Consider the following 25,142-nt stretch of genomic DNA (forward strand, 5'->3'; position numbering starts at 1 on the left):
AAGAAGAAGTCCTTGCGAAGAGGCTGCTAGATGCAGATAAGCGAGGATTTTCAATTCGGCCAGAGTTTCTACGGGGAATGGCGCAGATCCTGCTTCGCGAGCGCACAGGAGATCCTACTACGACCCTTGGTGTCAACTGGGCATATAAGTTTATCAAACGGCATCCAGCACTGCGCACACGATACAATCGGCGGATCACGTACCAGCGTGCAAAGCAAGAGGATCCAAAGATTATTAAACAATGGTTTGCGACCGTACGCGAGGCTATTCAAGAACATGGTATCCACGAGGACGATATCTGGAACTTTGATGAAACTGGCTTCGCAATGGGACTTTGTTCAACCTCTAAGGTTATTACTGCAGTCGATCGCAGTGAAAGGCCCCGTAGGGTTATTCAGGGGAATCGCGAATGGGTCACAATTATTGAATGTGTGAGCTCAAAGGGGATATCTATACCCCCATGGATCATCTTGAAAGCAGGATCTCAACACGCTGCTTGGTATCAAGAACCTGCTCTCTTCAATAAGGGCTATGCTATCGCAAGAAGTCAGAATGGCTGGACAACAGATGAAATTGGCCTCCGCTGGCTAAAAGAGATGTTTGAACCACATTCTAAAACCTATTCAACTGGTGCAAAGCGGTTGCTTATTCTTGATGGTCATAGTAGTCATCTAACTGCAGATTTTGACGCATTCTGTGAAGAGAATGCTATTATCTGTCTTTGCATGCCTCCTCATACCTCTCATCTTTTACAACCACTTGATGTTGGTGTTTTTGGTCCGCTAAAGCGCGCATATGGAAAACTAGTAGAAGAGATGATGGTTGCCGGCAACAACCATATCGACAAGGAGGATTTCTTGTCTCTCTATCCACCTGCTCGCGAAAAGGTGTTTACTAGGGAGAATATACGCAGTGGTTTTGCAGGTGCAGGACTTAACCCGCTAGATCAAGATCGGGTTCTTGAAAAGGTAACTTTTCAACTTCGGACACCAACACCACCTCTTGTTGAAGTTGAAGGCTCAGTCTCCTCTGCTTTTCAAACACCTCAGAATCCTCGCCAACTCGATCACAAGGTACGCAGTCTACAGAGAAGCCTTCGAAAACGAATGCTTTCTAGTAGTCCAGTATCTCATATTCAACATCTTGAAAAAGCTGCACAGATGGCAATGAATATGAACCTTATTCTTCGACAAGAAATCAAGGTTCTACAAGGTGAGAATAAGCGGAAAATGCAAAAGAGGGCAAGGAAGCGTGGTAATCTTGGTGATGATCTTGTTTTATTTGTACAGGAAGGTCAGAATCGAGTGCAACAGCTTGATACACAGCTTAATGAGCCGGCCGCTGAGACGACGCCAAGGCCTCGCCAGCGAGCTCCACGACGCTGTAGTGGATGCGGGACTACTGGTCATACTATAAGAAATTGTCCTAGTAAATAGCTATTGTTTTATCTTTTTATATGGTCTGATTTAATACATTTGTGGTTGAAAAGCTTGAAATTTAACGGTACGCTCGACGAAATTCGTCACTCGGTGGTATTCGTCACTCGGTGGTTGATTACGTTAACTTAGGTTGCTGAGGGTTGTGCTCTGGCTCGTGTACAATTCTACTCAGAGATTAAAAAGGGACAAAGGCTGAGCACTAAAACGAAAAGGGAAAACCAAGAGTTGCGAGGCATTTTCCTGAGAATAAACGAGGGCCATCGTGACAAGCTCCAGGCATTGAAACCCCCCCTCGGGCAGAAACTCAATAGCTTCAGAGTGGGCACACTCCAATAATATCATGATGCAGGCTCTACGTTAGTCGTTCAAGCCGTACTATAGTCCCACTTGGACGTGTAAAATCTCTGATTCAGATAAATCTGGGAATGCCCCAACAATTTAGAGGGCTAGTTAACTAAGTAATGAATGACTAATACATAATAGGAAATATTGATAAGGGATAACATCCCTATGTGACCTTTAGGAATTCCAACTCCTGACATTAATGATAGAAACGAGCGAAAAGTACTGACAAATTGATCTCCCGAACCTTATCTGTCGGGAGCGGTGGGAACGCCGACACCTCAGGCATCCATACACTTCATCAACGCGTCTTCCCTCCGAGCCCATTCCCTCCTTCCTCCGGTGTATACCCGTGGAGCGGTCTTGATCACTTACTACCTGGCAGGGGTCGCGTCAGCGGCTTCCTACCGCTGCTGATGACCATGCCTTTAACCCGATTCCGTCATTCCAAAGACCCCGACGCGATGGTCGCCCAATTATTGAAGCAGTTCCAGAGCTCCAAATCACGCACTACCACACCCATCTCGACCAGACAAAGCCAGGTGGATGTCAATAATGCGGTAGCCCACGTAAAGACAGAATTTGCGATTCATGTACCATCGATCGACAATCCGGAGGACTATGAGTTTCTACCTGGCCATTTTGCTATCGAAAGTGTCCTGGAAGTGCACTCAGACGAGCCGCAGGGAGCTACCTACACGGTCAAACTCCAAAGTGGCGAGCTGGAGAGAATTTCATACTCACAACTGTCGAAACTTAAATACGGGCTGGAGTCGCTGGCCGACTTCAGGGAGAGACTCGAGTTCATCAATGCATCAGAATCGAGCGAGGATGAAATTCGAGTTGTTGGGAGACAGCATTTAATGCCATCCCCCTTTTTCTCTACCGATGGCACATCTTTTAAGGAGATATCTGAAGTGGACTCTTCCAATTCATCCATCACCCAGGGTTTACGGCTCCGACCCGGAGCGACTTCAAAAAGAAGCGGATACGCTCGATTCTTTCATCCTGTGGATAGCAATTTTGAAGATTCAGCCAGCGATGTTAGGTCCACGCGTGCTCGGCGCCGCTTGAGGAGAGCGATCGCCAGAACCAATCGCACCTCTGATGACTCGGACATGACTTTGTCTAGGGACATTCGGACTTCAGCTCGGCAAAGGAAGCCCTTGCGAGCCAATCTGCGAGAAAGATTGGAGGACGATATTTCCGAGGGTAAAACTCAGGCCAAGAGACGACCAAAATTTACTGGGGCCAAAGAAGCGTTTTACCAGCGTCCGCTTCCTGACGATTTCAGGAACCAGCACTGCCCTTATTGCTCTGTGTGCAATATCTACAATGATCATCCCGAGAAAGGGCCTTTGGTGTTTTGCCAAGGGTGTACTTCTTCGTACCATCAATTCTGCCTGGGTCGTCGAGCCAATCGAGAGCATTTGGTCACGAAGATTGATCAGGATGATTTCATTCTTCAATGCCATCGCTGCTTGGGAGTCTGCCACACAAGGCACGATGTCTGTCCCCATCTGGGCTGCTGTGCAGAATGCAAAGAGAAAGGCCCGATGTCCAAGCCTCTTCGACAGCGTCTGACACCCCGCGAAGAGCAGCAGTTACGAGTCGACAATGGGGGTACAGACCCAGTTACTGTGGTTGATATATCCCAAGTCAACAATGTAAACAACGTGCTCTTCCGCTGTATCGGTTGTCAACGGGCTTTTCATATGCGACACCTGCCAGTGGAAGAAGGCATCGTCGTATCATCTGATATCGAAGCAGTTTTCGCCCAGTACAGCCTGAACTGGCAGTGCAGGGATTGTTCTGATGCCCCTGGAGATGTTGAGGGCATCGTCGCATGGCGCCCCGCCAATCCCGAAGCCAAGGCTTCCGGGCATTTGGTGGAGGCTCTCCCCGAGACCGATAAAGAGTATCTCGTCAAATGGAAGAAACTTTCCTACTTCCGCGCTACGTGGCAACGTGGTGACTGGTTCTGGGGTGTGAGCAGGACTGGCATGCGTCGAGCATTCTTTAACTCGCCCAAGGCCCGCAAGCCCATTTGGACTTCTGAGGAGGCCATTCCTGAGGACTTTCTGCGAATTGACATTATTTTTGATGTCGTTTACTCAGACGCTGCGACTATGCCGGACGACGAAGCAAAACCTGAGATGGTTAAACGCGCCTACGTCAAGTACAAAGGGTTACCATATGAAGATTCCGTATGGGAATCTCCTCCGCTCCCCGTTGAGACTGCTCGATGGAGCGATTTTAAGCTCGCGTTCGAGGACTGGGCGTTTCGGGATACCATCTATCCTCCCTCTCACGCTTCTCTTGATACCCATCTCTCGCGAGTTCGAGCCCGGAATTTTGAAACAGAACTACTGTTGCGCTCGCAGCCGGAGCTGATGATTGGGGGCGAACTCATGGAATATCAGCTAGATGGTGTCAATTGGCTGTATTATATGTTTCTAAAGCAGATAAACTGCATTCTTGCTGACGACATGGGCCTTGGCAAAACCATCCAGGTTATCGGGTTATTCGCGACTTTGGTTCAAAAGCATGGCTGTTGGCCGTTTTTGGTTGTTGCTCCCAACTCGACATGTCAGAATTGGCGACGTGAGATCAAGAGATGGGCGCCCAAACTTCGAGTGGTAACGTATTGTGGCTCTTCTTTTACTCGCCATATGGCCCGAAATTACGAGATGTTCACTGAAGATAGCAAAGACCTTCGGTGCCATGTGGTGATCGCATCCTATGAGAGCATGGTCGACGTAGGGACTACGAAGGAACTAGCCAAGATCAAGTGGGCAGGCTTGGTGGTTGACGAAGGTCAACGTCTCAAGAACGACAAGAGCCAGCTCTATGAACGCCTTCAATGCATGAAATTTGGGTTCCGTACCCTACTCACAGGGACCCCTCTTCAGAACAACATTCGGGAGTTGTTCAACTTGATACAATTCATTGACCCACAGAGAAATGCGGAACAATTGGAAGAGGAATATGGGGACCTCACCTCGGATAATATCCGGGTCTTGCATGAGATGATCCGACCGTTCTTCTTGCGGCGGACGAAGGCTGAGGTACTACCATTTCTGCCGCCGATGGTGCAGATCATCGTTCCCGTGTCAATGTCTGTTGTGCAGAAAAAGCTCTACAAGTCAATCCTCGGCAAAAATCCAGACCTTATCAAGGCGATTTTCCAGAAGCAAACGGGCCAGATCCAGAAATCCGAGCGCTACAATTTAAATAACATCTTGATGCAGCTAAGGAAGTGTCTTTGTCACCCCTTCGTTTACAACCGGAATATCGAAGAAAAGACACCCGATCCCGTTGTCTCCCACCAACACTTGGTTGAGGCATCTGGAAAGCTTCTTTTGCTGGGATTGATGCTCCCCAATTTGCGCGAGCGCGGACACCGAGTGTTGATTTCTAGTCAGTTCTTGGCCAATTTGGACATCGTTGAAGATTTCCTTGATGGTCTTGGGCTCAACTATCGTCGTCTGGACGGAAGCTTGTCATCGTTACAGAAGCAGATCCAGATTGATGACTTCAATGCGCCTGATTCTCCTTACTTTGCATTCCTCCTGTCGACCCGGTCTGGCGGTGTTGGCATCAACCTTGCTAGTGCAGACACCGTTATCATCATGGATCCAGATTTCAACCCCAAACAAGACATGCAGGCTCTATCGCGAGCTCACCGAATAGGCCAGAAAAATACTGTCCTTGTGTTCCAGCTCATAACACGAGCTACCGTGGAGGAAAGGATTATGCAAAAGGGTAAAAAGAAATTGGCATTGGACCATGTGCTCATCCAGCGCATGGAGGATAATGAAGACGAGGAGGACTTGGAGTCTATCCTTCGGCATGGAGCTGATGCACTGTTCAACGACGATGACTCTGCAGACATTATCTACACCTCGGAGTGTATTGACAGGCTTTTGGATCGAAGTCAAGCGGAACAGGCTGAGAAAATCGCTGATGACACGACCAGTACCTCGACCGAGCAGCCACAGTTCAACTTCGCTCGTATCTGGCAAAATCATGGTGGCACCCTCGAAGAAGTGACCGAAGGGGAAGACAATCTCGTGGACACCACTCTGTGGGATCGGATTCTCCAAGAGCGTGAACGCGAAGCAGCCGAGGAGGCTAATCGGAAAGCCGAGGCTCTTGGCCGTGGCAAGCGAAAGAGAAGGACAGTCAACTATCGCACGAAAGAACAGGAGAATGATGGCGAGCCCACGCCCGTGAAAAGGCGCAAGACTGGCGACCTTGATCGGGAATTTGAGCCAGCAGAAGATGAGGGTGATGAAACAGACACTCTCGGGAATGTCATAGAAGATGCCATGGATCTGGTGGGTGATCAGCCTCCGCTACAGATTAGACACCGTCCCTTTGTTCGAGTCCGGTCACCTCCTCCAGCACGGCCGATGGTTACCAATGGGGCCCAAGATCCCCGCTTGGCCTGCGCCGCGTGCAAACATCACCATTGCCGTGGTCGTTGTCCACTGAAATTCGCCGGGGTCGAGCATTGCCCACTCTGTGGTTTGGTGCATTTCGGCCAAAATCGTTCTTGCCCCCATCTGCAGTCCGAATCACAGGTACGTCGGATGCTGGTCGCCTTGTCCAAAAGCACGGAGCCTCCTGAACATGTCACCTTGGCTAGACGATATCTACGCGGCATTCTCGGCCACTTGACTGCACGTGCACGGCAGGTAGCTATGCAACACAGTCAACATCCGAGTCTTCAGGGCCCCATTCCGGCTCAGCAAACTGGGGCGCCAGTTCCGTCTGTGAGGCACTGGCATGGAGCACCAACCTCGGAATCTTAAAGCTCTATATTATCTCCTCCTTCCGCAGGATGTGAGGCCTGATCATCTACCCCCCTCTTTTCCCGGATCTTCTGAGTAAACTACTGTGGTTTAGATAGATCTTGTCGTTATTCGACCTTAGGTACTTTCATCAATCATATTTATTTCTGAGCTATGGCCATTCGCCATAGGAATAAATGCGCGGTTGACACTCCGTTATATTGGGCGAAAATAGGCCAGTCAGTAGGGTATCAACAGCGAATGTCAAGAGACGTTAAAAATCATTGCGATTGATCACCGGTGGAGAATGAGTACCTCCCCCGGATACCGCTTCAATCTAGCGGTAAGCTCACGCTCGCTGATCTCCAGCTCAGTGCAGATTTGGTCAAAACAATGTGTCCCATCAATATATTTGGACAGTGTCCGATCATCGATGGAATCATCGTTATCATCATCAAACAAATCAGACGAACCCATTATGACACTGCGGCTCCCGTTCTGGAGCGAGCCGGCGCGTTCGCGGCTCAGGTCACGCCGAGACGCCAGGGCAGAGTCCTCACCCACGCTGGATGCCGCATAGGGAGTGTTATTTCCCGTCGTGGCGCGTGAGGATGGACCAGTAGATGTGAAGGTGGGTATGGTGGAGGAGGAGCGGGGTGCTGGTGCCGGCTGGCCCGTTGCGCAGGCGTATTTGTGAACACGGTATAGGAAACCCTTGATCACGCCGAAGGTGATAAAGCGGCGGATGTCAATATTGGCCAGCTTGCGGCTATGCTGGGAGTACCATTGTTTGACGCTCTGGCCTTGTTTCAGGCTGGCGTATAGTTCGACGATCCCAACGCCGTCGACTATCCTGGGGCCTTGTCCTATGGCGGGTGTATCGCCCTCTGAGCTGCTCGGTGCTTCAGTATGCTCAGGATTGTATCCTTCTTCGGACCCGCCGAGCAGAGGCCAAATTTCTTCGGCATCGAAGCGCGAGTCGTCACGGGACATGCTTGGGGCATTTTCGGTGAGAGGGCTTGCCAGTGGACCCGCGCCTCCGGAACTTCTGCCAGGGCTAGCTGTAGACGGTGCCTGTAGTGGCATTGAAGGCCCTATTCGGGGGTGTGGTGCGAAACGGGTGTTTACATATCGTGCACATTCGAGCTGCATGGCGTCGTCTGTGGCGATGGTGGAGCTAAACTGCGCTGTCGGTGCATAAATGGCGGAGAAAGAAAAGATGTCTAAGAGGAATAGACATCCATAGTATAGGAGATGTCGAATGGCGCGGCAGGTCAAGGAGAAGTCAGTGTCCGCGAGGATAGATATGATGCGGACACTGTTGACACCATTGATGTGCGGGACAATCTGCAAGAATGGTCGGCCGACAATCTCCCAAATCCGGGGGTGGGAATCATACCCGTTGCATGGTCAAATCCCAATTTTCATCCATGAAGGCTTGGTATCGGACTGTAAAAAGAGGGACTTGCCAGGCCTTAACAGAGGGAGGGGATGGGTAAACAGGGAAGAGCTTGATGTTTAGGGTATTGAGGTCATCTGGGAAGGCCCGTCAGCAAGAATCCATATCACGTCAAAGCCTCAACAATATACCGATCGGGATCATGCACTCGCAATAATTGTTCAAATCCTCCATCAACATCTCGCACAGGCTGTACACCTTGCCCTCGCCGCTCTTCGAAAAATCGCGCGACAAGAATCCGCTCTGCTCCTCCAGACCGTGCATCAAATCGGCTAGCTTCTGAACCACGCTCTTGTACGTGCTGAAGTCCTCCTCCTCGGCCAGCACCAGACAGAAGTTGAAAATGAATTCATTGCGGTCGTATCGCGCCGATTTCATGCAGATCGGATAGCCTAGAATGCGATAACCGTTGGTGCACACCTGTAGAAGGTTGCCACAGAGCTCTTGGCGAGGGATCACGAAGAAGGAGACGTCGGCAAAGGTGAGGAAGAGCGGCTGCGAAGGCGCGGTGGTTGAGGGGGCGATCGCTCCGTCGGGAACTTGGTGGACGACCTTGGGGCCTGGTCGCTGCGGTGTCAGAAATGAGATACTATCAATGGACTGGCTGACGGACCCTCTTGCGTATCGAACTTGCTGTAGAAGATTGCCTTGATCATCGTGGAGGAGAGGCTCTTGTTGGAGCTAACAGGACCAAGGCCAGAGACATGAGGGAACCGAAGCAGCAATGAAAGCTGAAGAAAATCGACAGCCGAAGAAAATCAGAAGCTCGGTATTCAAAAATGGGCAGGAGAAGTCAAGCAGGCCTAAGGGCCATGGCGGCAGGGAGATTGGGCTGGAGCGGGAAACGCGACACGGGCCGAGATCTGCTTATCGAGCTCCCCTCACGTGCTGCTGCTTCCTCCTCGTTCCTTCGCTCGGGACTCGTCAGTCCGCACGCTCTCTGTTTGGGCCTTGCACCGATATCTTTCTATTTCTGCATTTGTGGGCCTGCACTCACCCAGTGTGCTTCTTACAGTTGTGGAGACCAATAATGAAGATCGATAAGGGGACTCTCATGTAGAGCCTCCAAGACTTAGTAACTATACCCTCCACACTCTGCTGGTCATGTATTCTTCAGGCGGTCAGCTCCCAAGCTGCCTAGTTTGTATGGTCTACACATTGATCTCCGCATTGTAGTCAAGTCTTCTTGCTCACACAGGGGAACCAAGAGCACGCTGTGCTCTACATACGCGATAGTCACAGGGCTGCCAACTTGCGTTTCCTCCGGTTCCCCTCCTGCTGGGGCCCAGCCGAACTAGGGCACTCATCCAGAGGACCACCTTGATCTAACAAAAAGATCGCACCAACCAACGGAAAACACCAATCCTGGCCCCTCTCCCCTTTCTTGAAATGCTCCGAGTCAATATGATCAAATCTCTCATCCCAAGCTGCCTGGCCGTCATTCCGAAGCGAGACGGTGTGGTTACAGAATCCGCACCAGAACTGTGACTGGTTGGCCATATCAAGGCGGGTTGAGCAGACCGAGGCCCGGATGCCGGATTCGGGAACGCCATGCTGCTGGCGCAGGTGCTGCGTGTAAGAATCCTGCTGATAAAACAGTTTCTCACAACAGGCGCCTGTTTGCGAGTCGTGAAATGTGCAGAGCCAGCTTTGGATATGGAGATGCTGAGAGCTTTCATGGCGTTTCCAATCGGCTTTGCTGCCGAAGGCCTTAGGGCAGTGGGGGAATGTACAGCCGTAGGGACGTTCGTGGCGTTTTTGGTGTTTTCTGTCGACAGTTTAGTATCAGGCACAGCTTCCAAGCAAGCTTGAAAAAACCTCTTACTTCATCTCGCAACGGAGTCGAGTGCGTTTGGGGCAAGTATCACACTGAAACCAGCCTCGCGTTTTCTCCGAATCTTCTGCAGCGGCGTTCTCGTCCGAGAGCCTTTCCAGCGCTGCTGCCAGCACTTTCTGTAGCATATGGCGTTGAAGTTTGGATAACTGCGCGCTATCGGTCTCCAAATTGATTCCCTGATTGGATTTTTGACCTTCCTTGCGGGCGCGGCTGCTTATAATCCTAGTCATAGACCTAATCAGATTGTCGGCCGCGCCAGCTAAAAATGCTTCTGGGGCTGCATTGATGAGCTTCATTTTATATTCGCTATCACTGTCGAGTGATGAAACTCGGCTCAGTGTTATCTCTGGGGGTGCACAGTCCTGTGTACCCTCAATTGGTTTGGGGGTCGATGCCCTGCAAGAAAGGAAATCCACACTTCTACAATGATAATCAGACTGACTTTCCGGTACGGATGGAGCGGATGCCAGATTTTGCGGTGTGTCGAACATGGGTTCACCCTGTGAGCCCGTTTCATCGACAGTCTGCGTATCCGAGCAGGTGGCGGCAGTCTCATACCAATCCATAGACCTGGAAGGTAGAATATTAACCATCAAAGCACATTTGGACAAGAGATATACTTCACGTACCTCTTGAGTAACAAGTCTGCGTCCTCATCGCCATGCATCCGTGTGATATGTTGCTTAAAATTATCCAAGCGCGGCCATGTCTTGTCCCGACGAAAACATTGCTTTCCAAAACACATGTACACCATCTTGGGGCCCCGCTCAGGCTTCTTATTGTGAACGCATTTCTTATGGCGGGCGAGGTCATTGATGGTGCCAAACCCTTCTGTACGGGTACAGTTAGACTCATCACACTTGAAGAGCTTGCGGTGCCGAGCATCGTGTTTTCTGCGGCGAGTTTAGCGTGAGAGCTAAGACAGCAGAAGAGATCGCACCTTTTGTCCGCTGGACACTTGCCCACCCACGAGCAATACGGATGACCACATTTGAAGGGGCCATCATGTGAACGCACATTGCTCAAATCCGAAGCGATGCCGTAGTTAGCAGTGTGTTGGGACAAAGACTGATTGATAAAGGTAGTTTGGTCTTTAGCGTCGATCTGCGGACTTGAGATCTCATCCACGCCGTATGAAGACTTCACAACCGGCTGTGTGCCACAGCTAGCAGTGTCATACCCCGAGTCTGTCGAGTGAAAGCTGCCTATATACTGACTACCGCACTCCGATGCTGTGTGATAGTTGTATTGGGAGAAGCCGTCTCCGACGGCAACATTCATAGATAACAGGGAAGAAGAAGGATTACCTGGCACACCGGTGACCTGCAGTGGGTTCCAGGCATCTTGGTCACTGGCCAGTCGGGATGCAGTGAACGATGAGAAGGATAGAGCGTGGGGTTCGATCGATGATGACCAAAGGAATGGGGATGGTTGGGCAGCGGACAGGTCAGCGCCCAAGTGGAGGTCCAGCAGCGAGTCCCCAAAGGCAAGGCTGGGTTGCTTCGAAGGATCATCTAAATCCGAGTGCGAGAGATTCAGGGCATCATGGCCGACCATGAGGCCCTGGAGGATGTCGGGGTCGTGGTGCTGCTTGGTGGGGTCCTATTCCGTATTGGTTAGTTAGGGCTTCGGGAGAGCAACATATGGCAAACCACTCCTACCTCCATCGTGTATATTGTGTAAGATAGGGAGGGGAGTGGTTGGCTTGGTATTAAATCAAAGCGCTCTCCCCATGTGGACACGGGCCTTCTCTCCACGCATGCGAGACTGCACGCGAGCGACGAACACGCAAGTTGACTTCACCACGCGATGCCGATCAAGGGTTGGAATGAAAGAGAAGTTCATGCGAGATATGCATGCCTCATCCCTTGACGTGGCACATCCCTGCTCAGGTGCACAGCCCCCGCGACACTTTACCCGAGCAAGTAGTGCCCTACGGATTATTGAAGACCAGACCTATTAGTTGGACCAATAGGAAAAAATGATAACAAATACCGAATACCGAAAAGCATATATACGCAAACTCTTTCGCCTCCACGAGGCCTACGAACAAGGACGTAGAGTAGTGAGTGTGACAGCCTTTCAACCTAGGCAGCATGTCCCTGCAAGACGTATGCAAGGAGCCTAACTCAGCAAGCGAAGATCGTTCGCACCCGAGTAAAAAAACAAAAAACGAAAGGCAGTGACTACAAGCTCATACGCTACCAATCCCAGCCATTTAGTGACAATAGTGCCTGACTTGAACAATATATACAATTCATGGCATTTTGGCTTGTCTCTGCCTCCCTCGCAGTTGTCTCCCTTCAAAAAGTAAATACAAAAGCAAGAATCATCTATAACCCAGGACTATGCAAATGATACGCTACCTTCCACATGCAGTCGATTTCCAAAATATATGTACAAGGAATGAATCCATTCCATCTATTCCCGTTCACTGATCTCCGACAGCGGGAAGTAATGCGGCTCCTCGTCCTCTCCGGTCCACCGGCGCCAGTGCCACCAGGGCATGTTGTCTGTCCGTGGTGGGGAGGACTTTCGCTCGGCCATGCCATTCAAGGGCTCAGCAGCTTCGTCATGTAGATTGATGAAATGCTGCTGGCGCTTCCGGCAGTAGCGGATGCCATATATAGCGCCTGCCGTGATGGAGATCAGCACCAAGATCATGGCGCTTCCGGCAAGCAAACCAGCATGAAAGGTCGGATCTGTATCAAGGGTTAGCTCATGAAATTCGATCAGAAGAAAGAGAAATAACTTACGGCCTATAGACCAGTTCTCATAATGATCGTCCGTAGTGTGTTTCGGCATGTTCGACGGCTGCGACCAGATCTCTGGGTTATCGGGATCGACCCAGGGAACGGTGTTAACATTCGCCGGCGGAATAGTAGAAGTGGCGCCGTCTTCGCCAGGGAAGCCGAAGGAGGGCGCATCCAGACAGGTCTTCTTGCGACAGGACTCGCGTAGCTCCGGTGAGGGGACAAAAGTATACTTGCGATGTGAGGTACGGAGAACGTCACCATTGCGGTCTATCGCTTCCACCTTGGTCCAGGTGTAGAAGCTAGCATTGGTGTACTCGGTCTCAAACCCTGTCTTGTTCACCTCGTCCAGGAACGTATAGGGGCCTGTCATGTTTGCCGCGCCGTAAAATCGCCAGGTTTTGACGCGGGTGGCGCCGTTCCAGCTGACATAGAAGCTCGTTGGAGAGGAGGGCTCGGGGGACCTGGCATAAGACCACAGGGCAGGAGAGTCAGATGGGTCAGAGTCCCACTCAAACTTTTGGGCCCGGTAATTCATGATCGTATTGCTGAATGTATACCGGGCCCACATCACCAGTTCGCCATCCTCTGTGTGTTCCGATATAAAGGGATTGTTGCCCCATCCCATCACAACATTCTGATTCGGTAGGCGTTGTAAATTGCCCTGACTAGAGCTATGCATCTCCTTACCAGGAGGCCCGTAGTCACGGATCTGCGTGGCGGTGTTGTCTACATGGTCGATAAGAATAACCATACCACTAGAGAAAGCGTGCGTCTGGTTAAAGCCGTTGTCACCATTGTTGTACAGAGAAAGAACGGTGTGCGTCGCATTCTCGTATAGCCATCGCGCATCGTGCTGCTGCGAAAAGCTGAAGTTGATATTCTTAAATGATGGATCCGCGCCATGAAGCCGCCAAATTACGCTGCCATCCTTGCCGGAGATCTTGTAGATAGCGCAGGTGTGGCGCGAGGAAATCAAGTAGTCACCGTCGGCGTTCTTGTCAATAGAGTTGATATGGAAATAATCCCACGGCTCGGTGACCTTCAACCCAGTACCAGAAGTATCGGTATGCGCTGGGAACGTGTAGCTCATCGAAGGGTCGACGTGGTCGAGCGAGTGCCATTCAAACACTACTTCGCTAGTCTCCACATCGACTTCTTGGAACACGCTCTCCATTACCCAGCCCACGCCGGCCTTGATGTTCCAGGGTGTCATATCGAACTGGCGCTGCTGGTAGACGGTCATCAAGGCCGTCTTGCCGTCGTTGATGGGCCGGAACTCGTGCATGTCGCTCGAGGACATTCCGCCACCGGGTTGCACTGACCGCACGATGCGGTATCGATTATCCAGAATGACACCATGCCCGCGAGCGTAGCCCTTTTGCTGATTGCCCTGGAAGAAACACAAGTGATCTTCGCCTTTGTATTTGCACACATGCATTCCATGGGCAACGCCGCCTCCCGAATTACCCCAGCCGCACCATATGAGATGCTACTTTCTGTCAGTTTTCTTTCTCTTTTTTTTCTGGCCTGTTTGTCGCGGGGATATGTGAGGCAGACGTACTCCTTCATTATCAAATATGTACGGGCCCGGGCTCTTCGCCTCCCAGTACGGCGTGATGAAATAGTATCCAGGACTCAGCTTTTTGGCGTTGCTGCGTTCGATTTTCAGGTTGAGAGGATAGAGATCGGGTCTCTGCGTGAGGATTAGTGATGGTCAAAAAAAAGACCATACAATCGTGCAGGCGATAGACTATGTACTCACCGACTTGTAAAAGGCGGTCTCCTCAGCATGGGTGCCCGAGATCGCGCAGAGCCAGAGCAGCAGGCCCAGTAGGGCGAGCGCAGGAGCAAACGGCCTCCCGGAGGGAAAGACTAACACGACCATGGATCCTCTTTTTCACCTCTCACACGTTGTCGCGGAGAGAATGTGATGATATGTGCAGGACGGGGTGGATGGGAGGAAGGGAAGCCGCCAGTACGAGAAGCGAGTACGAAAGTGTTGGACACCCCCCAATTATTCCTGGCGAGTAATAATCACTGGACAGGATCGTCGACGATCTTCTCGTCATGGCTGGCCCTGATGAATCGCAATCGTTATGTAGTCGTAGGTACGAGTAGGATCTTCGCTAATACGCTAATCTGCTGGGGCCAAGCGGACAGAGGACAGATTGCGACGTACGAGGCTGACTATGATGATGATCTTAGTTATCCAGGACGTAGCTGATTATCATGGTTATATTTAGGACGCGACGCATTTAAAACGCAAGGCTCCCGAGGCTGGCTTCCATGGCGCTTACCGCTTTTCTCTTGTGGTCTAATTACATGATATGGCTCTCCTTTTTTGATAGTTAGTTTAGTTATTACCCGCTAACTTACTGCTAGCTTTTTCTCCTCCAGTTGATTAGTTAGATAGCATCATCATTTCTTTCTTTCAAAATCCGCCGTTCCTCCGTCATACAGGGATTCCTTTGTGCGCAGCCTCGTTGCCTCGTCACTTCAAGGCAAGTAAAAAGGCGCTAGACCTCATTGAATACGAGGTCGGGGTATGTCTTACTACTAATGCGAGGCCCGACTCCTTCCCGTCACGCTAAGGCTGAACTGAAGCTTGAAGTTACATGGCGCCAATTAAATACTTAGGCCTCCCATGACTTGTAGTTGGTGGCGGACTGAGTCAAGATGTGACCTGAACCCTGGACCCAGTTTCCAACTTTCCCGGTCCTAAAGTCAGTGGTCCCGTCTAAGCGAACTTGTCTCAGCACTATAACTCTGGAGGTTCATTTATTATTAGACAGTGTGAGGGTGCCTTGGAGGGCTCGTGGGTTCTGCGCCACGGTTGTGGGGTTCTTCATCGACAATAAACCCTGACAACCACTTGAGCAATGATTTAAAGTCATCCTCCCTAGGAATAATATTCCAGACGGCCAGAATTAACTTCTCCATACATATTGCCATGTTCAACCCCAAATTTCCCATGACGTCAACTCGGTCATCCAGGTACCTCAGAAGGACATGGCTTTCCATCTTAATCACATTAGCTCTCCTCTTTCTCTTCGTTCGACTTGACTTCTCTTATGCACCACAGCCAAGGGCGGTGGCACAACCACCTAAGCAAATCCCTATCTATATTCCCCCATTCAAGCGGAAAGATGAGGTCGGTCTCGTCGTCTCGAAAGCGGGTGATGAAGATATCAATTGGGTCCTAGATTTTTGTGAAAGATTGTACGTATGATCAAAGGTCGATCAAATATGCAGTTGCTAACTTCAATGCCATCTATTAGCAAATGCACCCCATACATTTACTCACTAGCGGATGTGCCCGAAGAGGGCTACCTTGTTCCGTATACGAACATGGGCCACGAAGCCAGCGCCTATCTCAGCTATCTTGTGGATCATTATGACAGTCTTCACCCATACACCATCTTCATCCATGGCAAGGAGGAACACTGGCACAATGACGTTGCTGGGCCAAAAACCTTGAATCAGATCCCAAATCTACGCTTCGAAGCGATCGACGCCAAGGGATTTGTGAATCTGCGTTGCTTGTCCATTCCGGGGTGTCCGAACAGCTTGTATCCATCGATTATTCAACAAACCGACATTGACTACCAATACCTCACCGACAATTTCCCAGAAATTTATTCTGAGCTTTTCGGAGTTGACCCAAGTACAGCGCCCTCTCAGCTTGGGCATAAATGCTGTGGCCAATTCGCGGTAACCAGAGAGAGAATTCAAGAGAGGCCATGGAAAGATTACAATCAAATTCTCCAATGGGTTGTCAAGGCTGAGTGGTCAGACAGTTATGGGATTGGATGGTTAATGGAGAAACTGTGGCATGTTATTTTTGGGATGCCTCCAATCGAGTTTGTCATTTCCTCTTCTATAGTGAAACTCATTAAGCTAATGCCTTTGGCCACGTTTTAGCTGTGCTCCAGTTAATCAATGTCGCTGCGATCTTTATGGTTGGTGTGGCCCAAGCCCAGAAACCAATGGTGAGGTCTTGAAACCAATAGGTGTTTGACCAAATCAGACAAATACCAAAATACTTTGGAATATGGATTGCCACCTTTTGCAACTGCCCCTTGAGGGATCCAATGATACCCCAACGAAACTGGGTATCTCAGGGCTTTTTGCTGGAATGTGCTTATCCAATTCTTTGTGCTTCTGTACCATCTGCAATGTGGCTGTAGCGGGCGTTGGACTGTTTTTACGCATCTGTTAGCGATATTTCGATAGAGAAGTTATGGAATGAATCCCTTCTAGAGTTTTTCCTTGATCAAGCGCTCTTATGCCTTTCGTTGGGATATGGTCTGACGATGTTGGATACGTAGAAAATATATATCTTGGTCCCTAAACATAGCTTCGTTATAGTCTTTTTGGTCTAGCGGAAAAGCCAGATGGCCTAGCCATGGCCATAATATGGCGCCACTACGCGACTGTCTGCACTGTACAGATAGCCTATCCCAACTATGACGCAGAACTATAGTAGACGCCCGCACCGTTTGGGCATAACTAATGGTGGGCCTGTTGGCCCGTGCTGTCTCGGAGCAACCCGAAAGCCTAACTCGGCATGCCCCGAGTGTGGATCTCGTTATTTGAAGGACTTGTCGGAGAGAGACATGAACAATACTTCCTCGTCGAAAAGCCGCTGTTATTATTATCATTCTGCTCGGTCTCTGGTCCTATAAAGTCTCGTATCCATCTGAACTAAAAATGGGCGTGTCTCGCGACCAGCATACGAGGGGGGCCACCCATGCCACGGTCCCGAACGAGAAGAATATGCATATCCTAGTAAGTTGACAGGGGTCCTTCGGATAGTAATGATCGAAGCTAACTCTATCTCCATGCAGATTGGAATGCGAGATGGCGTTACAGGGGAATTTAAGCTGGTCCCTAAAGCTGAGGCGGTCGTCTCTGTCTTTGACTCGAATTTCTTGATAGGCGATGGTATCTGGGTAAGACATGGAGCTCGGAGTGGGCGTGGCGGCTTGCTAACAAAGAGATCAAAGGAGGGAATCCGCGCGAAGAACGGTCGGGTTCAATTTGCAAAGGACCATATCGATCGGCTGTTTCAGTCTGCCAGAGCGATGCTCATGGACCTTGGCCTTTCGAAAGGGCAGCTCCTAGGTCTGATCCACCAGACTCTAGACGCAAACGGCATGTCCGACGAGCCACACGTTCATATTCGGCTTGTGGTCAGCCGGGGATTGAAATCAACCCCATATCAGAATCCGTCCGTAAATATTGGCCTTCCGCTCATTGTGCTTATTCCTGAGATCAAGCCCACCGATCCGACTGTCAAAGAACGAGGACTGAGATTGATTACCTCGCATATCCGGCGTGGTCCTCCAGACGTCAAGGACGAGATGTGGAACCACATATCGAAAGCAACCGACGTCCAGGCATGCATCGGGGCTAATGTCACCGGTGCGGACGAAGCGTTGATGCTGGACCTCAACGGCTTTGTCAAGACATGCAATTCGACGAATTTTTTCATCGTCCGTGGCGGCGAGGTGTGGGCTCCCACCAAGAATAACCAGATGCAAGGAATTACGCGCCAGAAATCGATCGATGTCTGTCGTGCGAACGGGATCCCGGTGCGAGAACTGGACTTTACTTTGACGGAGGTTTACGGTGCCGACGAGGCGTTCTGCACCGGGACATTTCCCTCGCAGATCCATGTTACCGAGGTGGATGGGCGGCAAATCGGCGATGGCGTTCGGGGCGTCATAACGGAACGGATTCAGCAGTTATATATGGATCTGGCACGCCGAGACACTGAGCGGACTCGGGCAGAGATCCTGGATGAAGTGGCTCCCCGAAAATGCAAGCTATAGAGACAAATTAGGGAATAATAATCGTGGTCTCACTACTACGATGAAGTGATATAACTATAGTTCGTATTCACTCGGATCATGTCAGCCTGATTGAAGCCACGTGACGTGATAGCGCAGCCAATATACGTACGTATTCCTCTTCCCCAGTATTTAGTCGCTCGCTCGCTCACTCACTCACGCGCCTTTTTCTTGTTTCCTTCTCCCTTTCCCCCGCCGGTCGCCTATTCTCAAGTCATGAAGCTGCCTGCCGTTGCCTTTCTTCTTCTCTCCTCTCTCGCCACATATACACACGCCGCCTCCGACTCCTCCCGTCTAAACGAGAACACCCCATGCGTTGCGCGCTCGCCCACCAGCGGCTTATACTTCGACCTGAGAGCAATTAGTCTATTTCCACCTGAGCTGAAGAATGGTAGAAGGATTGACCAGGATGCGCGCAACGAGAGCTGGTACTGCAAGGGCCACGATTATCCGGCCAATTTCTCGCTCAACGTCTGCGAGCCGGTCATTGAGAAGCTGACGGATGTGGTTGGTGTGGATTCTTCTCGTTGGAAGAATATTAGCGCTTATTACGAGCAAGATGGCCAAATATATTCATTGGGGTATGGTGGTCTCCCTGCCGGGGACGGTCGATGAAGGATGATGCTGACAGTGATGACAGAGAATCAGCCTCAGACCCCTTTTTTCGCGGCCGCAAGCTCGTCCTGAACTATACGAATGGTTCTCCGTGTCCCAGTGACTACGATGGGACTAGCTCGAATTCTTCATTGCGAAGAAAATCAGCCATCATGTCTTTCCTCTGCGACCGCGACGCGGCGCTCAGCCAGGCCACTCCGTCCTTCGTCGGCACAATGGACTCATGCTCCTACTTCTTCGAGATTCGGAGTTCTGCGGCGTGTGGTGGCATCGCCTTAAATCCTAGCACAGGGGGGCTGGGCCCCGCTGGCGTCTTTGGCGTGATGTGAGCAATCCTTTGAACGGAACGCTGATGACCGCGACTAATTCATTGTACTCTCTAGCATTTTGATCGCAGTGGCGGTATACTTGATTGGAGGCTGCGCATATCAGCGAACAGTCATGCACCAGCGCGGCTGGCGCCAGTGTCCGAATTTCAGCCTATGGGCGGGCATTCTCGATTTCGTGAAGGTATGTCCCCTAGCGTTGGTGCCATTTCGATCATCGCGCCCAAGACCCAGATACTGGAATATTTCATCACATAAATATCGGGATTCGAATCTGCCGAGCCTCCCTACTTCGAGGATTGATTAAGTGTACTCCAGCTGGTCTGGAGCACAATCACATCCACGTTTCCCCCTTATCCCATTTGTTATCCCATTATTTGTTTTTTCTGCACTTTTGCATGATTTCCCGTGTTGACCGCGGCATGTACATTTGCCATGACTCCGGAGCAAGGCGCAATACTAAACGGACTGTCTACGTCTCCATGTGTCAATGGAACTCACCCATCTGCTGCATGAGGTCTCTGAATCATTGGACAGTTTACGTAAATAGTCAAGTCACTGCTCCAGCTAGTCTATGCAACCTTGTGCTCAATCGTCTTTTATCTTTTTTTCTGGGCATTCTGGGCATTCTGGGCATGTCATCAAGAGAATATTCGGCTAATTAGCCTATCCCTACAGGACATCGTCGTCATCACCTTTTCCTCTCTTGCAAACCTGCTCCATATCACACGATCTCCCTCCAGTAGTGGCTATGTCCGCGCCGACACGGGCACCCGGGGCGGCTTCATTGGGGCAATCGGGGGCCGCCGAGGCCCGGGCCGTCGCTCTGAAGTAGATGCTGAGAATCGGCTAATAGACCAGCTGGATGAAGAATGGGATGATTAGCAATATTCTTATGGCCAGTTTCTGTTCGTTGTGTTGTGGATTAGTCTTTGGTGTCTCTATCGCTTCCACTCGGGATGGGTCATACCTACTGTATATTGAACGACTCCCTATGTGTGCTTTTGAAAAATAAGAACCGTATATAATTTATAGATGCACAAGAGGAACTAGTCTGACAAGCTACACACCAACACAGAGAAAGCCATGTTTATGTTACATGAGAAATACTTGAGTGATCTGGGCAAAATGTACAATAGAATGAACAATGACGAACAAGATCGAGGGAGATCTGGCTCACATTACATGCATAAATCTCCATAGAATCCGTGAATATTTTATTGTGCTAGAATTCCCTTCCGTTGATCCTTCTGTTGCGGTACTATTAATAGGGGTAGTATAGATCTTATCAAAGGCGGTGATGAGTGGACACCTCAGGCATGCATGACCTAATGTAACAGGCACCAAGTCATCTGACCGCATCGACGTAATCTCTCCAAACAAGGCAAACAACCACATCTCCCTCGTGCCATCGCTCGCTTTGTCACTTCATGCTGATCTATCATTATCGCTTATTGTGTTTCTGAGCATATCGGCTCTCCTTGGATCGTTCGTCCGTGCGACTACCACCAGCTCGAGGTGCGCTGGCCTGGTCTGCGACCATCTCCACTCAGGCGCACCTCTCGATCACCGTGAATGATCGGGAAGATACCCACCACGTAGCTATTTGGCCGTCTTTCTGATACCATGCGGCAGTCTAGGTTGATAGCGGCCACTATCAGCCTGGGTTTTCTCGCCCTCCAAGCTCCCTTCGCCACCGCGCAAGGCGAAACGAGCCTACACGAAAAGGGCCGCTGTGCCATCCGCGGTCACTGTGGGAAGCAGTCGATCTTCGGTGGCGAGCTGCCATGTCCCGATAATGAACTGGCGCATCAACCAGAGCAGGCTGCGAGGAAGAAGCTTGTTGATCTGTGTGGTAGCAAATGGGAGCAGGGGCCGGTCTGCTGTCGCGAGGAGCAGGTGAGTGCTTCTAACTTTTCCCTGACCTGAAATGCTGATCTTATGTTATGGGTAGATCGACGCGCTCTCCAGTAATCTGAAGTTGGCCGAGGGTATTATCGCATCCTGTCCTGCCTGCCGAGACAACTTCTTCAACATCTTCTGTACCTTCACTTGCTCCCCTGACCAGTCGCTCTTTGTGAACGTCACAAAAACCGATGAAGGCAGCTCCGGAAAGACACTGGTGACGGAATTGGATAATATCTGGACTGAAGAGTACCAGAGTGGCTTTTTTGACAGCTGTAAAAACGTCAAGAATGGCGCCTCTGGTGGCAAAGCAATCGACTTTATCGGCGGCGGTGCGAAAACTTACTCTCAATTCATGAAGTTTTTGGGCGACAAAAAGCTACTCGGAAGCCCATTTCAGATCAACTACCGCACACAACCCAGCGGACAGGGCATGAAGGCTCTGACCATTAAACCAAAAGCCTGCAACGACCCCGACAAATCGTTCCGCTGCTCTTGTGTCGATTGTCCCGAAGTATGCCCTGAACTGCCAGCAGTGTCGACGCACAAAGCTTGTCAAGTCGGGCTCCTGCCATGTCTGTCGTTCGCAGTGATTCTCATCTATTCGGTGTTCCTGCTTTTCGTCATGGCGCTCGCTAGCTACGTCACATTCAAAGAACGTCGGTTCCGCAAACCCGAACGAGTCCGCCTGCTTCAAGACCCGGCACCAAGCGATGATGACGACGAGGCAGAAGTCGTGCGTCGTGGAGGCTATATAGAGCAACCGCAAGGGATCTACAAACCCAATTCTTGGCTGTCAGCGTTGTTCTATCGCATCGGCGGTACTTGCGCCCGGTTCCCAGGGATCACAATTGTCTCCAGTGTGATTGTGGTGGCTCTACTGAGTTTGGGCTGGCTACGATTCACCGTCGAGACGGATCCGGTGCGTCTCTGGGTAAGCCCTTCGTCTGCGGCAGCCCAAGAGAAGGCCTTCTTTGATGAGAGCTTTGGTCCATTCTTCCGGGCCGAGCAAGCGTTTTTGGTGAATGATACCTCGGGGCCTGGTCCGTCTCCTGTTTTAGATTATGAGACTCTCAGCTGGTGGTTTGACGTGGAATCCCGAGTGCGCCGCATGATATCGTTAGATCAGGGGCTGAACCTGGATGACGTGTGCTATAAGCCAACGGGCGATGCTTGTGTGGTGCAGTCTTTGACCGCATACTTTGGTGGTTCTGTGTCCAACCTCGATCCTGATACATGGAAGGACCGGCTGAGGCACTGTGCGGAGTCCCCGGGAGACCCAAGTTGCCTCCCTGACTTCCAGCAGCCTCTAAAGCCCGAAATGGTTTTGGGTGGCTATGAGCGAACAGGGGATATTCTGGATGCCCAAGCCCTTGTTGTGACTTGGGTGGTGCGCAATTACGCCCAGGGAACCGAAGGAGAGGCCCGAGCCATGGACTGGGAGAACAGTTTTCGCCGGATCTTTGATGTTGTTCAAGAAGAGGCCGTCGAGCGTGGCCTGCGTGTGTCCTTCAACGCCGAGGTCAGCCTGGAGCAAGAACTGAACAAGTCGACCAACACGGATGCGAAAATTGTGGTGATCAGCTATGCGATAATGTTTCTCTATGCCTCCTTAGCCTTGGGGTCAGTCACAGTGACCTGGAAGTCTTTTTTGACCAATCCAGCCAATGCTTTGGTCCAGTCCAAATTCACTCTGGGCATTGTTGGCATTTTGATCGTCTTGATGTCTGTGTCCGCCTCGGTGGGCTTGTTCTCCGCAGCGGGCGTCAAGGTGACTCTGATCATCGCTGAGGTTATTCCGTTCTTGGTTCTCGCTGTCGGCGTGGACAACATCTTCTTAATTGTTCATGAATTCGAACGTGTTAACCTCAGCCACCCTGATGAAGAAATTGACGAAAGAGTGGCTCTTGCCATCGGGCGAATTGGGCCCAGTGTCTTCCTCTCTGCGCTGACTGAAACTGTGGCATTCGCTTTGGGCGCCTTTGTAGGCATGCCTGCTGTCAAGAACTTTGCTGCTTATGCGGCAGGGGCCGTTTTTATCAATGCCATTCTGCAAGTCACCATGTTTATCTCCGTTCTCGCTCTCAATCAGAAGCGTGTGCAAAGCCTTCGCGCAGACTGTTTCCCGTGCCTGACCGTCCGAAAGGCAAACTCATTTGGCTTCCCGGACGAGCAAGTGTACGAGGATCAGGAGGCTGAGAGTTCCTTGCAGGATTTCATCCAACGCGTCTATGCGCCATTCTTGTTGGATCCCCGGGTGAAGGCCACCGTTGTGATTGTCTTCCTCGGTCTTCTAACTGCCGGTCTGGCGTTGATCCCTGGAGTCGCCTTGGGATTAGATCAGCGAATCGCCTTGCCCAGTGATTCTTACTTGATTTCCTATTTCAACGACCTGGACGCCTACTTTGATTCTGGGCCTCCTGTCTATTTTGTTACCCGGAATGTGAACGTGACCCAACGGCGTCATCAGCAACAACTTTGTGGCCGTTTCACCACCTGTGAAGAGTATTCCTTGCCCTTCGTTCTGGAGCAGGAATCCAAGCGTCCGAACGTGTCATATCTCGCCGGGTCTGCTGCTAGCTGGATTGATGATTTTTTCTATTGGCTGAATCCTCAACAGGATTGCTGTAAAGTCAATGGCAAGCTGTGCTTTGAGGATCGGCCTTCCCCATGGAATATATCCCTTTACGGGATGCCGGAAGGGTCCGAGTTCATCCAGTACGCGGAGAAATGGATTGATGCCCCTACGGACGCATCTTGCCCTCTTGGTGGCAAGGCTCCATACAGCAACGCTGTTGTCATTGACGAACAACACCGCACTATCAATGCCAGTCATTTCCGGACCAGCCACACCCCATTGCACACCCAGGATGATTTCATTCAGGCGTATCTTGCCGCTCGCCGGATCGCAGACGGTATCTCCACTGCACATGGCATCGATGTTTTCCCGTACTCCAAATTCTACATCTTCTTCGACCAATATGTCTCCATCGTCCGACTGACGGGTACGCTGCTGGGATCCGCGGTTGCCATCATCTTCGTCCTGACATCTGCCCTTCTGGGCTCGGTTGCTACCGGGGCGGTCATTACCGCTACTGTCGTGATGATTGTGGTTGATATTATTGGCACCATGGCCGTTGCTGGCGTCTCGCTCAATGCCGTCTCCTTGGTCAATCTGGTGATCTGCGTAGGTATCGGCGTGGAATTCTGTGCGCACATCGCCCGAGCCTTCATGTTCCCTTCGCGGGCGATCATGGAAAAAGCGCCCACCAAGTTCCGTGGCAAGGACGCTCGTGCGTGGACGGCGATGGTTAATGTTGGCGGGAGCGTGTTTAGCGGCATTACGGTGACAAAGCTGCTGGGCGTCTGTGTACTGGCCTTTACCCGCAGCAAAATTTTCGAGATCTACTACTTCCGGGTTTGGCTGGCGCTGGTCGTGTTTGCTGCCACCCATGCTCTGATCTTCTTACCGGTGGCTCTCAGCTATTTCGGGGGCGGAGGTACGTCGTTTTTTCCCTTCTTCTGTGCATTGCTTCTTTACTAACGCGCCTAGGCTACTCTGATCCTGCATCCGATGGTGGTTTGGAGGCCAATCTCGCTGCGCGTGGGTATCGTTCCTTGCTGGTCGACGATGATTATGATTCGGATGACTATTAGGCATTTCTGCCATCTCCGCTGCCTGTTTTGGGCACTGGCTGAGCTTGTCTTTCACCCCCCGACGCGAACACGACTGGATTGGAGTTATCGGGGTAATCGGCCACATTGGGCCTTGGGTTGTACCAACTACGACATAGGATTTTGATGCTATTCTTTTC

General features: G+C 50.9%; 8 protein-coding genes across 8 annotated transcripts; 5 read left to right on the forward strand and 3 right to left on the reverse strand.

Annotated features, from left to right (window-relative positions):
* Nucleotides 1-2,203: 2,203 nt before the first annotated feature.
* N7510_000082 (uncharacterized protein) lies at nucleotides 2,204-6,598 on the forward strand (the record flags this gene model as incomplete). Its single annotated transcript, XM_056972012.1, has 1 exon — nucleotides 2,204-6,598. The coding sequence occupies one exon, from the start codon at nucleotides 2,204-2,206 to the stop codon at nucleotides 6,596-6,598; it is 4,395 nt and encodes a 1,464-aa protein (XP_056837129.1).
* Nucleotides 6,599-6,871: 273 nt separating this feature from the next.
* Nucleotides 6,872-8,692, reverse strand: N7510_000083 (nitrogen permease regulating protein NPR2; the record flags this gene model as incomplete). Its single annotated transcript, XM_056972013.1, has 4 exons — nucleotides 6,872-7,924; nucleotides 7,977-8,113; nucleotides 8,168-8,596; nucleotides 8,650-8,692. 4 exons carry the CDS (start codon nucleotides 8,690-8,692, stop codon nucleotides 6,872-6,874), a joined length of 1,662 nt encoding a protein of 553 aa, XP_056837130.1.
* Nucleotides 8,693-9,272: 580 nt separating this feature from the next.
* Nucleotides 9,273-11,540, reverse strand: N7510_000084 (Zinc finger C2H2; the record flags this gene model as incomplete). The annotated part of the gene is made up of 6 exons (XM_056972014.1): nucleotides 9,273-9,804; nucleotides 9,862-10,219; nucleotides 10,316-10,443; nucleotides 10,503-10,766; nucleotides 10,814-11,475; nucleotides 11,535-11,540. The coding sequence occupies 6 exons, from the start codon at nucleotides 11,538-11,540 to the stop codon at nucleotides 9,273-9,275; spliced, it is 1,950 nt and encodes a 649-aa protein (XP_056837131.1).
* A 754-nt stretch (nucleotides 11,541-12,294) lies between these two features.
* N7510_000085 (arylsulfotransferase family protein) lies at nucleotides 12,295-14,514 on the reverse strand (the record flags this gene model as incomplete). The annotated part of the gene is made up of 4 exons (XM_056972015.1): nucleotides 12,295-12,575; nucleotides 12,630-14,118; nucleotides 14,191-14,322; nucleotides 14,392-14,514. The coding sequence occupies 4 exons, from the start codon at nucleotides 14,512-14,514 to the stop codon at nucleotides 12,295-12,297; spliced, it is 2,025 nt and encodes a 674-aa protein (XP_056837132.1).
* Nucleotides 14,515-15,579: 1,065 nt separating this feature from the next.
* On the forward strand, nucleotides 15,580-16,550 carry N7510_000086 (DUF3431 domain-containing protein; the record flags this gene model as incomplete). Its single annotated transcript, XM_056972016.1, has 2 exons — nucleotides 15,580-15,848; nucleotides 15,908-16,550. 2 exons carry the CDS (start codon nucleotides 15,580-15,582, stop codon nucleotides 16,548-16,550), a joined length of 912 nt encoding a protein of 303 aa, XP_056837133.1.
* Nucleotides 16,551-17,339: 789 nt separating this feature from the next.
* On the forward strand, nucleotides 17,340-18,463 carry N7510_000087 (aminotransferase class IV; the record flags this gene model as incomplete). Its single annotated transcript, XM_056972017.1, has 2 exons — nucleotides 17,340-17,417; nucleotides 17,477-18,463. The coding sequence occupies 2 exons, from the start codon at nucleotides 17,340-17,342 to the stop codon at nucleotides 18,461-18,463; spliced, it is 1,065 nt and encodes a 354-aa protein (XP_056837134.1).
* A 234-nt stretch (nucleotides 18,464-18,697) lies between these two features.
* Nucleotides 18,698-20,307, forward strand: N7510_000088 (uncharacterized protein; the record flags this gene model as incomplete). The annotated part of the gene is made up of 4 exons (XM_056972018.1): nucleotides 18,698-19,062; nucleotides 19,122-19,421; nucleotides 19,480-19,606; nucleotides 20,101-20,307. 4 exons carry the CDS (start codon nucleotides 18,698-18,700, stop codon nucleotides 20,305-20,307), a joined length of 999 nt encoding a protein of 332 aa, XP_056837135.1.
* Nucleotides 20,308-21,048: 741 nt separating this feature from the next.
* On the forward strand, nucleotides 21,049-24,984 carry ncr1 (sphingolipid transporter NCR1; the record flags this gene model as incomplete). The annotated part of the gene is made up of 3 exons (XM_056972019.1): nucleotides 21,049-21,321; nucleotides 21,377-24,827; nucleotides 24,881-24,984. The coding sequence occupies 3 exons, from the start codon at nucleotides 21,049-21,051 to the stop codon at nucleotides 24,982-24,984; spliced, it is 3,828 nt and encodes a 1,275-aa protein (XP_056837136.1).
* Nucleotides 24,985-25,142: the final 158 nt, after the last annotated feature.

The sequence above is a fragment of the Penicillium lagena genome (genome assembly GCF_028827675.1).
Source record: "Penicillium lagena strain IBT 129212 chromosome Unknown utg000001l_segment0_segment0, whole genome shotgun sequence".
NCBI classification, from domain to species: Eukaryota; Fungi; Ascomycota; class Eurotiomycetes; order Eurotiales; family Aspergillaceae; genus Penicillium; species Penicillium lagena.